Source organism: Lactuca virosa, chromosome 7 (genome assembly GCF_052849685.1).
Source record: "Lactuca virosa cultivar CGN04683 chromosome 7, Lactuca_virosa_CGN04683_v6, whole genome shotgun sequence".
In the NCBI taxonomy this organism is placed as follows: Eukaryota; Viridiplantae; Streptophyta; class Magnoliopsida; order Asterales; family Asteraceae; genus Lactuca; species Lactuca virosa.
Genome location: NC_136432.1, coordinates 183,984,167 through 183,996,848, shown reverse-complemented (window position 1 = coordinate 183,996,848; position 12,682 = coordinate 183,984,167). Strand labels below are relative to the sequence as shown.

Genomic DNA, 12,682 nt, shown 5'->3' with positions numbered 1-12,682 from the left:
TTGTGGAAACTAATTATCAAATTACCTATTTACCCTTATTTATTTATTTAATTATTTATTTTTATTTTAAATTTTGATTGGCCCACATTTATGCATATAATAACACAATATTTAGTTTAAATCTAACTGACATTATACTTTAATATATATAAATATGAAAATTAGTAATTAATTTAAATATTTTAATTTCTATAAACTAAATATTTTGTTATTGGATATTAAAGTAAAACTTCATTTTCCCATTGCGCTGACGTCATCGTCTTCACGTAATTGCCTGTCATCGTCTTCACGTAATTACCTCTGAACTCCATGGACGACTCTATATATATCCGACACTTCAATTACCTTCTATTCGTCTTGTCTTGTCTTTCAAAAGATAAAGTGGGAGCTAGAGAGGCAAGGAAAAACACATACACACTTCAAATCACCATCGAATTCACTGAAATGTCGAAGGTACGGATCTATTAATTCATTCAATTCGATTATGTTTTGCATGTATTTGAATAAGTTGAAAATACTTGTAAATGGTTGTTTTTGCAGCAAAAGATCGTTGTGAAGGTATCCATTTGCTGTGAAAAGCAAATTCGTAAGGCTCTGAAGATCGCCGTTGGTGTCTCCGGTAAGATCATCTGTCATAATTTCTCTCTCATGACTTTCCTTTTCTACTTCTACTAACATTTTTCAAGTCGACAGAAAATCATTGACGAATTTCACTTTCGTAACTTAAATGTTAATTTAAATAGGAGGAATATCGATTCCTGATTCAAAATAGATAGAAACTGGATTACTCTGCTTTGATTCGTTGAATTTAAACTGAATCATGGTCTGAAAACTGATAAACAGGGGTTGATTCAGCGTCGTTCATCGGCTCAGATAAAGACCAAATAGCGGTGATTGGAGAAGGTATTGACTCGGTCAAACTGACGATTTTGCTAAGGAAAGGAGTTGGACATACAGAACTAGTGAGTGTTGGTCCTGTGGAGGAGAAGAAAGAAGACAAAGAATCCAAGCCCAACGAGGTCACATTTCAGTTTCATCCTTACCAGTATTGCTGTAATAGCTATTACATGCCATACTATGTATGAGAGAAGTGAGATTTTATCAGTTGAAACGAATCGTTGCTCTCAAAGTCTTCTGAATTAGCTTCATTTCATCTCGTTTCTCTTTCTTTTATTGAGGAATTCTGCTTGCGAATATGGGATTTTTAATACTTCGTATGTGACAGATTTGGTCATTTGGTGAGGATTTATATTACTTAAATTTATTCCTATTTCTTGTTTCATGTTTTGCTGTATTAATAAATTTACTTACAAGTTTATGCTTGATTTATTTGATGGTAGAGTGTCTAGGATAAAGATATATAATAGAATAATAAGATATTGAGTAAAACAGACTTTTCCGTGTTGTGTTACATCTTATTATGTCAAATCAATTTTTTAGTTGAAACCAAAACGGTCGAATGGTCGAAAGTTGCACGAAATTTAATTTTAAGGTATACAACGATTTTTTATATTGTTAAACAATCTAAAATATGGTTTACTTTAAAAAAAAATCACAATATGATTCTAAATATCATCCATGACATGATTTAAACCTTGGACCCGGTAAGTCAATATCGGATACTAGAAACATTTTCGTAAATATGGTTTGTGTGGCCCACAATATTAATTTGCTTAAGACCAAAAATGTTTTTAATTTATTCTTGTTTCGTATTAGTCTATTAGTCTATTAGTTGTTATGTTTCTATGCATACTGAGTTGTCGTGTTATTAATTATTATTTTCGTTAATAAATAATAATATAACAATGAAATTCACATGTAAGGAAAATCTCTATGTCTAACCCTTTTGTTACCTTTATTCATTTGTATGTCACTCTTATTATACTGGGCTAATCACGTAAAGTACTTATTGTCTTTAATAATCAGAAAAAAGAAAGCTAAAATGGAACACTTTTGTTAAATTTATGGGTTTAATGAATCAAAAATACATAAAAATGTAAATTTTGAATTATTTTCATGAAGTTTCAGTTTATTAAACCAAAAAAAAAAAAAAAAACATTTATACGAAATTTAAAAGCTTTTATGTGATTATGACTATTATATTTGAATAATAATCGTGTAAAAAATCAAAAAGGGTAATTTGAAACCTTTATGTAAATAAAAGGCATGTAAACAAAAGTTTGAAAAAGGAAGAGGCATTCATATGAAATAATGAAATTATGAGATATGCTCTACAACCTGACGTGTCTTCAGCCCTTACAATCCCAGAAGTTGGTGACAGAGATCCAGAAAGTTATCAAATTATTTGTAAAATAAAATAATGCGAAGCTTCCTTCCCACGGCGTTGACCTTGTCGTCTTCCTCCTCTGTGAATTCCACGAACACTCTATAAAACCGCTCACAGAACTTTCACTCTCCACACATCTCCTCTAAATCCTTTTATTCTCCGATTTACTAGATCCAAAACAGATACTCATTACGCAAATCATCATCTAGTTCACAGAAATGGCAAAGGTACATAGCTTTTTAGTCATTCAATTCAATTCTGTTTTGCATATTTTCGAATCAGTTAATCTCAATTTGTGTAAATGATTGCTTTTGCAGCAAAAGATTGTGGTGAAGGTGACAATGAACACCGAGAAGAAAATTCGTAAGGCTCTGAAAATCGCCGTTAGTCTCTCCGGTAAGATCATGTTTCGTGATTGATTTTCATCTTCCCAACTTTCACTGGATTCTCCGTTCCAGAGAAATCGCTTAATTTCAATTTCGTAACCTAAATGTTAATGTCAATTGGAATTGTGTGTTTTATACCTGATTATTGTTAACCTCAATTGGAACTGATTGAATTACTTGACTAAATCATGATCTGAAAATTGATGAACAGGTGTGGAATCGGCATCTTTCGTTGGTTCAGATAAAACCCAAATCGCTGTAACCGGGGAAGACGTTGACTCAGTTGAACTGACGACCTTGCTAAGGAAAGGTGTAGGATACACAGAGCTACTGAGTGTTGGTCCGGTGGAGGAGAAGAAACCAGCCGCCGCAAAAGAATCAAATCCCGCGGTGGCGTCACTAAATGTTAATCCGTACCAATACTGCTACAGCAACTACGGGATGCCCTACTATGCCTATGAGATTTGAGATGTCATCCACAGAAACAGAGTCTAAAGAAATTAGTTTTATATTGATGCTTTATTAGTTTCATTTCATCCCATTCAATTTTTTTAGAGGGGAATTTCGCGTTGTATAAAATAAGAGACCCTTTGTACATGTATTGTGATCGTGATATATGGGAATTACGTAATATATGTTAGTTTATTAACCATCTTATTATTCTTCCTTCGAAAAGGAGTTTTGTAAATTTTTTATCTTCATATATTTTCTTTGCGCACAAATTCAATATCACAAATGATATAGTTTTATACAACTTGTCATTTTTAATCTATTGTGGATCATATGGATGGATTTATGTGAGTACGACTTAGGCCTTAATCATTCGTATTCTTTGCAGATTTTCATAATCAATGGTCGAATGAGAGTCGTCATTGTATGATAATAGAAAAAAAAACATTGTTTAGTTGTCACCGCATCTAAGTGCATCCACATTGGCGAATTTATTAATGGCCGAGCATCCACATTGGCGAATTTATTAATGGTTGAGTTAAATGAAGTCACAAGTCTAATTGTTATTCAATAGATGTAACTCAATCATTATGAGGTGATGCATTGTTAATTAATAGATTTGGAGTTTTATGACCATTGAACTTTTCAATGGGAATATGAAAATTTCCTATTTTTTAAATAAATACCACAAATTAGCTTTTGTAATATTCTATTGAATTTTGTAGAGTTCAATGCGTTGTAAGAAAAAATTGATAGAATTGTGTGTGTAGAAAGATGATGTGTTAATTAAACAACATAATCGCACCTTTAATTGTTAATGAATATTTGTTATATTGTAGTTTGTTAGGCCCGTATTCTTTGTAATCGACCCATGTCTTTGTAATATGTTATATATAGTGATTTAATGAGAAGGGTTATTTTCATGGGAAATAATAAAGTTTACATGATGTCAGAGCAGTCCTGATTTTTCTCACCCTTGACGCCGCTTCTTCCTTTCTGGCGCAAAACCCTTCTCATATTCTGACTTTTGTTGATCTCTCTTCTCTTCTTCTCTTCTTCTCTCTTCTCGTTTATTGAACCATGGTGCAATCATCAACACCCAATCCCAGTGTCACTTGGGAGAAACCTTATGGCATATCTAATATCAAAGCCTCAATACATATCATTCTTGATCTAGAAAAACTTAACTATGATGCATGGAGAAAACTTTTTCAGACTCACTGCACCGGTTTTGGAGTGACTGATCATCTAAATGCCCCAACTGAAAAAGCTATTGTTGTCATAGACGAAAGGGAGAGGATTGATTTTATTATACAAATTTCGATGTTTTGTACTATATCTAAATCATTACTTCAGATGGTCCTCAAGACCAAGGTTTTGAAAACCGGACCGGAGACCGAACTGACCATCCAACTGGCTTGATGGTTCAACTGGTCCGACCAGTCTCAAATAACCGGAAAAACCAGATCATTTTTTAGTCAAGTTATTATTAATTTTAATTATATAAAATACAAAAAAATAGCTTATGTTAGTAAAAGATAACAAGTATGTGATAAATAAAAACAATGACTAAAGTTGGGGGACAAATTATGTATATATGATCATATATAATGAAAACTATGTTTAGCGTTTTGTTAAAAAAAAAAATAGTTGTCACTTTTTCCTCACCATATTTCTATTTTATTTTTGTGCAACTTTTCTTCTTCTTTGTGTCCACATACATCTTTCTTCTTCGTATTCATAAAGAGATACATAGAAATAACTAAGAAGGTGAATCTGATGCAAGAGATGGTGATGTTTGTTCCGTTTCTTTTGATGGAAACTATTTTGTAACAACTGGTCTGGGTATAGTTGGTCGGAAAATCAAGATTTCAGCGAATCGGAAACCTGGCCTATTCCCGGTTCAACCGGACGGTCCGATACTATTTTCAAAATAGTGCTCAAGACACAATGCTCTACTCAGACATGTGGCAAGACCTTGAAGACATGTTTCATATTAACAAAGACATGAAATTCATCCAACTCGATAAAGTGCTCTGCACGATTACTCAAGGTGACTTTAATGTTTCTTCATATTGTACTCGTCTCAAGTCTATTGTTGATATGCTTGATAATATCGACTCTCTTGTACCCGAAAAGAATCGTGTTATATATATGTTATCAATGGGTTAAACCCAAAGTTTTAGAGTGTTGCTACTATCAAACGCCACATCAAGCCCCTTCCGAGTTTTTTGGACACTCGGTCCATTCTTATGGCTCAAGAACACTGGATCAAACAGCTTGATTCCTCGCCTACTTCAACAGCCACTCCTTCACCGCCTACTGTCTTGGTCACTAAACAACAAAACTTATTCCAAAATACTACTCGTGGAGGATTTAATCACTGTGGTGGTTGAAACGGCAGCAGGGTGAGAGGTCGCAACAGTCGTGGTGGTGGTCGTTGGTCTAATTTGACAGGGAAAACTCTACAGGATCCTCATGGTTGGGGGTTCGGATGGTACCCACTGTAAACAAGACAAGGCTTGCTGCCAAAACCTTTTTAGCAGCACAATTTCGTCACTCAACAGCCTTTGTGGGCCAATAATCAAGTGCAGCAACAACAACAACCCAATCTTCAAGCTTCATCCCAACAACTCCCTCCAACCCATCAGGCGTACACAACATATCAAACCAACAACACTCTTCCACATCAGGCATGGTTTCAGCAAAATTCTTTAGGTGTAAACCAGCCAACTTCCTTTCCAGAAATGTTCAATTCTATGTCTCTCAATGATCCATAAAATGACAGATAGGTAATGGACACCGGGGCTACTTCACATCTTCACTCCAATGCAGGTATATTGTAACGTTCCAAAAATATCAAGTAAAATTTTCATTTTAAATAAGTCAAAACCATTCATTCATTATCCCGAAAGACGATGAGAGTAAAAGTATTCTCAAAACATCAAAGTAAAACCATAAACAATCGCGGAATAAATCTTTGGGGGATGCAGTGCGATCAAGTCGGGCTCTTCCTTTTGAATTTGGAAGTACCTAAAAATGTTTAAACCACAAAATCGTAAGCACAATGCTTAGTGGGTTCCCTAAAATACCACATACCATACATACAAGTGACATGGGTTACCCCCAAGGTCTTTTCCCTGAAATGATATGGGCTACCCCAGGGTCTTACAACCAGATGCTATGGGCTACCCCATGGTCTTTCCTTAAAAAGCCATGGGCCACCCCTGTTGTCTGACATCCAAGTGTCATCGGCTACCCCCATGGTATTTCATGCAATTTCCATGTGCTACCCCCAAGATCTTTCACACAAGTTCCACGAGCTACCCCCGGGGTCTTCCAAGGAACTATAACAAAGATAACTAGCATTCTACATAACACAATCCAGTGGGCCGACATTGGTGCCTTCAACCCACAAGTACAATTAGAAGACTCACCTGAACTACTCAACAGAATCCTAACAACTACATCAACATCAAAACAGTGAACCCAAGCTTCCTAAAACCAAATCGAGACCAGCCCTAAATCAAAAACTTAACTCTACCAAAGTTTGACCAAAAGTCAAACCGGTCAAAAAGTCAACTATCAAAGCCAAGGTAAAAATTGCCAACAACATTCCTCTACATTGTTGCCTTCCTTGGCCACGTCGTGGACACATAATGCCAAAACAGTCGATGATACCCCAGTCGCCACGCCGTGGCAGCCTAAGGCCACGTCGTGGGGATTGGTCTGAACAGATCAAACGAGCTTAATCTGTTTTCTTCCGATTTCAAGAGCTCCAAAACTCATATCTGATCCTTTCTAAGGTCTTAATGGATAAAGTTTCCAATGTTTTAAAAACTGGTTTTTTAGTTGAACCGGTTCCTGGTTCAACCGTTTTGACCGTCAGATCAACCGGTTTCTATAATTTTCAATTTTTTTTTTTATTTTTATACACACATAGACATCTAAAAGTTTAAACATTAAAAATACACATAAATACATGTTGAAGATCAATCCAAATGCATTAAAAACATATAACCGTAAGTTTTACATCAATCCGCGTACATCAAAATAAAATAAAGTATATTACAGAAACAAAGTATTGTTTTAGATAAATACAAACGCATTAAATATTTATAACCTTTACTATGTTTTTTTATTCAAAGAAATCTAAGTAAATGTGGAAAAAAGTTTTTTACGAAAATGATTAATTTCAATGTGTTTTTATTTAATTTAACCGGTTCAACCAGTTTAATTCAACCAGTTCAACCGGATTTTTGTAAAACCCGGCCGGTTCATTCCACTTCAGAAATAAACATAAAACCGGTGCTAGTTGAACCGCTCCATTCTCCGGTTCCCGGTCCAACCGGTTTGACCGACCGATTCAAACCAGTTTTTAAAACATTGAAAGTTTCTAACTTTATCCGTTAGGAAGGTCCAAAATCACCAAGATGTAGACATTAAGTGCAAGTCTCCCACTTTCATATATGAATCAACAAGATGCTTAGATGGATAATGTTTTTAAATTCATCCATAAAAATATCTCAAGCTTTCAAGATCTAAACTTTAATACATAAAAATGACCTAAAGGACCAAGATAACTTGCATGGCTAAAAGGGAAGGCAAAAGATCATAACTTTCCTAGTCCATGAGGTCAATGAAGCATTCTAAACTAATCAAAAGATGTTGGAGTCCACTAAACTCCAAGATCACCCATAAAATGGACCAAAATTGCCAAAAGAAACCCAAATGACAAGATCTAAAGAACTAGATAACAAGATTAAAACTTTATACTTACAATAGTCCAGAAATGTAGTGTCTTTGAAGTATCCAAACTTGAAGCATCAATCCTTACAACCAAAAGAACCTTCTTGATCTTTAAACTTCATCAATATAATTTAAAAAGCATCCAAAAGAGAAGAGAAGAGAGAGGAGAATCTCAAATTTTGAAGGTGGAGGCTATGGTTTCTCCCATGGGGTCCTAGAGGTGATGGAGGCTGATAAAATGGCCAAAAAGTCAGAACCTTGTGCTTAAATACGTTGAAAACACTAAAATCATTGGCTTGAGTCTGACAGACTGCCACGTCGTAGGCTCTGATCCACACTTTCTGGCGACGGTTTTTCACCCAAATCCATTACAGCTTCAAACAGCCATAACTTCTTTGTTTCAACTCCGTTTTCGGCGATCTTTATATCCACGAAAAGGTATTGACGAGCCCCACAAACTTATCTAGTTACTTTTTACTTAATACATATCGAAATAAAATTCTTAATTCATGAAAGAAGTTTAAAACATCACTTTTCCCATTTTATCCTTTAACTACAAAACACAAACCAAGGGCTTAATGAAACATCCCAAAATACGGTCCAAAAATTTCATTTTAAAACCAATAATTAAAACCATAGTTATCAAAATCATTTCATCCAAAACAATAAGTTATCGTATCAAATCAGAATATCATATCAAAACACATGTTCATTATATCAGTGTAAAACATCCCAAGCTAAAACATCTTGGTGTGTGCAATGCAGTCATCCCGAGCTCTTCTCTTTGCAACTGAAAGTACCTGAAATCAAAACTGAAAACCGTAAGCACGAAGCTTAGTGAGTTCCCCAACCTACCACATACCATACACATAAGCACATATATTGGGCCCCCGCCCGCTACATCGGGCCCCACCTGACATCGGGCCCCGCCCGGCATCAGGTCTCGCCTGGCATCAGGCCTCGCCTGGCATCGGGCCTCGCCTGGCATCGGGCCCCGCCCGACATCGGGCCCCGCCCGGCATCAGGCCTCGCCTGGCATCGAGCCCCGCTCGGTATACAAATTTGTTTCTCTTATGCCCCGCCTGTCTCTGGGCCCCGCCCGCTATACACATACAACAATATCATATACTCATACTAGCACATAAAGAAAACATACTCTAAATGTATTTCCTGTCCTAAGGCCTCGCCGAACATGGGCCCCGCCCCTCCCCTGTCCTGCTACTGATGAGTCATGGAACCCCGTCCATTCTCAGCTAGTGATGAGATACGGGACCTCGTCCACACTCACCTCCCTACCAGACACATATAAGTATCACACAGACAACAAGTATAATCTATCATGCAAACATTCCTCGGGCTTGCCCCTGCATCGGACCTTAGTCCGGAATAACATACAGGTAAACCTTCCTCGGGCCCTGCCCGACATCGGACCAAAGTCCAGAAGCATATAAACATTCCCCAGGCTTACCCTTGCATCGGATCGTAATTCGGAACATATAACATAGCTGAGACCAAGGGCTAACCCCCGGGTCTTCCTATCATGCATAAACTAAATGGGTCGGCACTTTGGCCATAGACCCATACAAACAAGAGGAAACTCACCTCGCACTGCGGAAATCCCGCGGATAATCCTCTGGCTGCTAAGTGGAAATTCCTCGAACTGCTGATCCTTTGGCTCCCCGAGCTATCGGTACCGAAATAACACTTAGTCAAAAACCAATAGTCCTTACTTGGGGTAAAATGACCGTTTCACCCCTGGCCTAACAAGATTCACAACCAAGACCCAAAACTATTAAATTCATAAATATCCATCAATGGCCCAATTTTCCAAATTTGGCCCAAACCCTTACGTGGGCCTTTCCCCAATGGCCAATTACTTTTCTGAACCAATGATTTTCCGATGGCCCAAAGTCCAAGCCCATTGGGCCCCAATACTGGCCTACTATATTAGGCCCACTAAGGCCCAATTCATCAACCAAGGCCCATTATGGCAAGCCCATCAAGGCAAGCCCAACCAGTAGTCCATGTCACAACTAAGAATTTTGATGCTTTGTAACTACAACAATTACGTCATTTATGAACCAACAATGAGAAAGCATGTATGATGCTTATTCAATAACAACAAAACTTCATCAAATACTCCATTCAAACACTACAAATAGTCAACAAAGAATTGGAAACCCTTGAAATCCCGGTTAAAGTCTTTTTTGGACTAGGATTTCTTTATTGGGCCTAATGGACCAATAAGCTTCCAATTTAACTATTTTGAACATAGAACTCTCAAATGGGCCCTAATTGGACCCATATACATGAAACTTAATATTTTGGGCCTTATAAGCCTAAAATAAACTAAGTTAACTTTAATGAGCCTTATTGGTTCACAACAAATCTAATTAGCCCTAATGGATCATAAAAAAAATCATTCCTTGATTTATTTTGGGCCAAAGATGATCAAATTAAGTCATAATATGGGATTAAGCATTCAAGGCTCAATTTCCTTTCTCCTTTCTCCTCTTCTCGGCCCAACTACACAAAGGAAAGGGAGGAGTTGACTTCATGTGCCACCTCATTATTATACCATGGATTTCCATGCAAAAATCCCATGCTTCCATACAACCATCACTTCATCTACTCTCTCTTCTCTCCTCTCTCTTTTTCTCTTGGCCGAAACAACACAAACACACACACACCTCACCAAAAATTCTCTCTAAATCACTCTCAAGATCATCCCCTTCTTCTTTGAAGATCTCGAAAATTTGGCTTGAAGTCTAAGGATTTTCATCAAGTAATTCACATCCTTGGTAAGTTATTTCTTTGATTCATAACATATCTTCTTCATTTCATCAACAATCTCCCTTATCTCATACAAAATTTGTGATCTTGTCTCTTAGAACACATCTAAGCCAAAAATCTTCCAAGAACACTTGCTAGGATCGAAACTTACTTCATCTCTTCCTTCAAAACCGAAACCACAACTCAAGGTGAGCTTCATACCCCTCTATTTTCGGTTTTTATGTGTTTTATGGGGGAGAATACAAGAAAATGTGTAGATCTATGTGTATGTGTATGCTATGTGTGATTTTATGCATGTATGTGTGTTTTTATGTGTTTTTATGATGAACATGTAACTAAAAAGGGGTGATACTCGAGATCTATGACATGAGAAAAGAAACAAACATGATCTAAGTTATTTTACACTATACAAGTCAAGAATAATAACTTATAAGATTATGATGAACATATTTCCAACATAAAACCCATTTTTGGGCTTAAATTGTCAAAAATACAAAACTTAGGTTAAAAATTGTCAAGTCACGGTTTCTTAAGGGCCAAAAGAGTCAAAACAGTTTCCATAATTGTTTTTCTGAATATTAAAATTTTCAAAGGACTTGAAATGTAAATTTTTAGCTTAATGGGCTAATTTTGGGCTTTTTGGCCCAATAAGCCCAAAATTGCGAAAATGACAACTAAAGGGGCTGAAATGAAACTTTATTCAAAACAGGGGATAAAAAGTATAACAAAACTGTTTCAAGGGTCAAAAATGCTTTTCATATCCAAAAAGGATAAAAAATGTAAAGTTTTTGGATTTTGGGCCAAAACTGTAAAAATTGCGAAAATAGGGTTTTAACCGAGAAATACCATTATGGAAGGGCTAAATCTGTTAACAAAATCACTTTTGGGTTAAAACTATCATTTCAATAAATTTATGATGCAAAAGTGTCAAGAAAATGTTGTAGGGACTAAAAATGCAATTCTTTTATTTAAAAGACTAAAATTGTTATTTTTATAAAAAGAAAGGTAGTGAAAAGGTCAAATCCCCACTTTTAAACAAACTATTTCATTAAGTCAAAATAACAAATCACGACTACCGACAAATCGAAAGACGAATACACGTTTAACTCCGAATATCGTGATAAACGAATCGATCGGTCTCGAATCGATACCAAACCAACAAACGTTAAATCAAACCCTTCAATAGATACGCGATACCTAAGATGAGTAGATATACAAACTTTGGGCTTGAGAGTTTCAAATCATGCTTGTTGGATCTTGCAAGTCCATCAACATGATCTTTGGGCCCAAAGGGATAACGCTTATATGTTATTGGGCCTCCTATGACCCAATTCCATGTAAAAGGACTTTCAATGGCTTTTATGTGCTATTGGGCCCTAGCGGTCCATTAGTATTGCTAGTAAGGTCAAGTAATCAAATGCGGGTTGGGCCAACGTGTCCTTCGCATCCTCGACAGCCTAAGGTTCTTACGATAAGTAGCAGGCATTCGTACTCCTCTTCTCTTCGTTCGCTAAGGCTTATGAGTAATCAAAGTGGACGGAATTTAGGACGTTATTCAACAGTAATCAAGGTGGTTTGGATTAAGTGAGTAACAACGAACGACACCTCTATGGGACGTTTACAGTTGGCTGTTATAACTTGTCTTCACCGGACATCGTTACAACGACTCACTAGGTTTATCCAACACCATCCGAGTATTCAAGGATGAGTAATCAAAAGCCATTCGTGGTGGCGGTATAACAATTTGTAATCACGTACACCTTTCGACATCGGAAGACATCGGGTTTTCCGGGGAAATCAATACTACTCGCTCGGAATTTCTATAACTATAATACAAAACACTTTTATATATATATATATATATATATATATATATATATATATATATATATATATATATATATATATATATATATGTGTGTGTGTGTGTTTTGAAATCATTCATGCATCAACTTATGGATCTTCACACTTTGACAAACTAATGTCTTTTCAGAAAATATCGGATTTTCTGGGTTTT

General features: G+C 36.3%; 2 protein-coding genes across 2 annotated transcripts; both read left to right on the top strand.

Moving 5' to 3' along the window:
• The first annotated feature begins 340 nt into the window (after positions 1-340).
• On the top strand, positions 341-1,318 carry LOC145125560 (heavy metal-associated isoprenylated plant protein 16-like). The gene is made up of 3 exons (XM_079061008.1): positions 341-453; positions 541-619; positions 844-1,318. The coding sequence occupies exons 1-3, from the start codon at positions 445-447 to the stop codon at positions 1,083-1,085; spliced, it is 330 nt and encodes a 109-aa protein (XP_078917134.1). The 5' UTR covers positions 341-444; the 3' UTR covers positions 1,086-1,318.
• A 1,047-nt stretch (positions 1,319-2,365) lies between these two features.
• Positions 2,366-3,322, top strand: LOC145123843 (heavy metal-associated isoprenylated plant protein 46-like). Its single transcript, XM_079059049.1, has 3 exons — positions 2,366-2,514; positions 2,605-2,683; positions 2,885-3,322. The coding sequence occupies exons 1-3, from the start codon at positions 2,506-2,508 to the stop codon at positions 3,139-3,141; spliced, it is 345 nt and encodes a 114-aa protein (XP_078915175.1). The 5' UTR covers positions 2,366-2,505; the 3' UTR covers positions 3,142-3,322.
• The last annotated feature ends 9,360 nt before the right edge of the window (positions 3,323-12,682 follow it).

What these genes read in the sequence shown, in the direction of transcription:
- LOC145125560 (XM_079061008.1), top strand. An exon ending in GATCGCCGTTGGTGTCTCCG is followed by an intron (nt 620 to 843) that starts GTAAGATCATCT and finishes ACTGATAAACAG; the next exon opens with GGGTTGATTCAGCGTCGTTC.
- LOC145123843 (XM_079059049.1), top strand. An exon ending in AATCGCCGTTAGTCTCTCCG is followed by an intron (nt 2,684 to 2,884) that starts GTAAGATCATGT and finishes ATTGATGAACAG; the next exon opens with GTGTGGAATCGGCATCTTTC.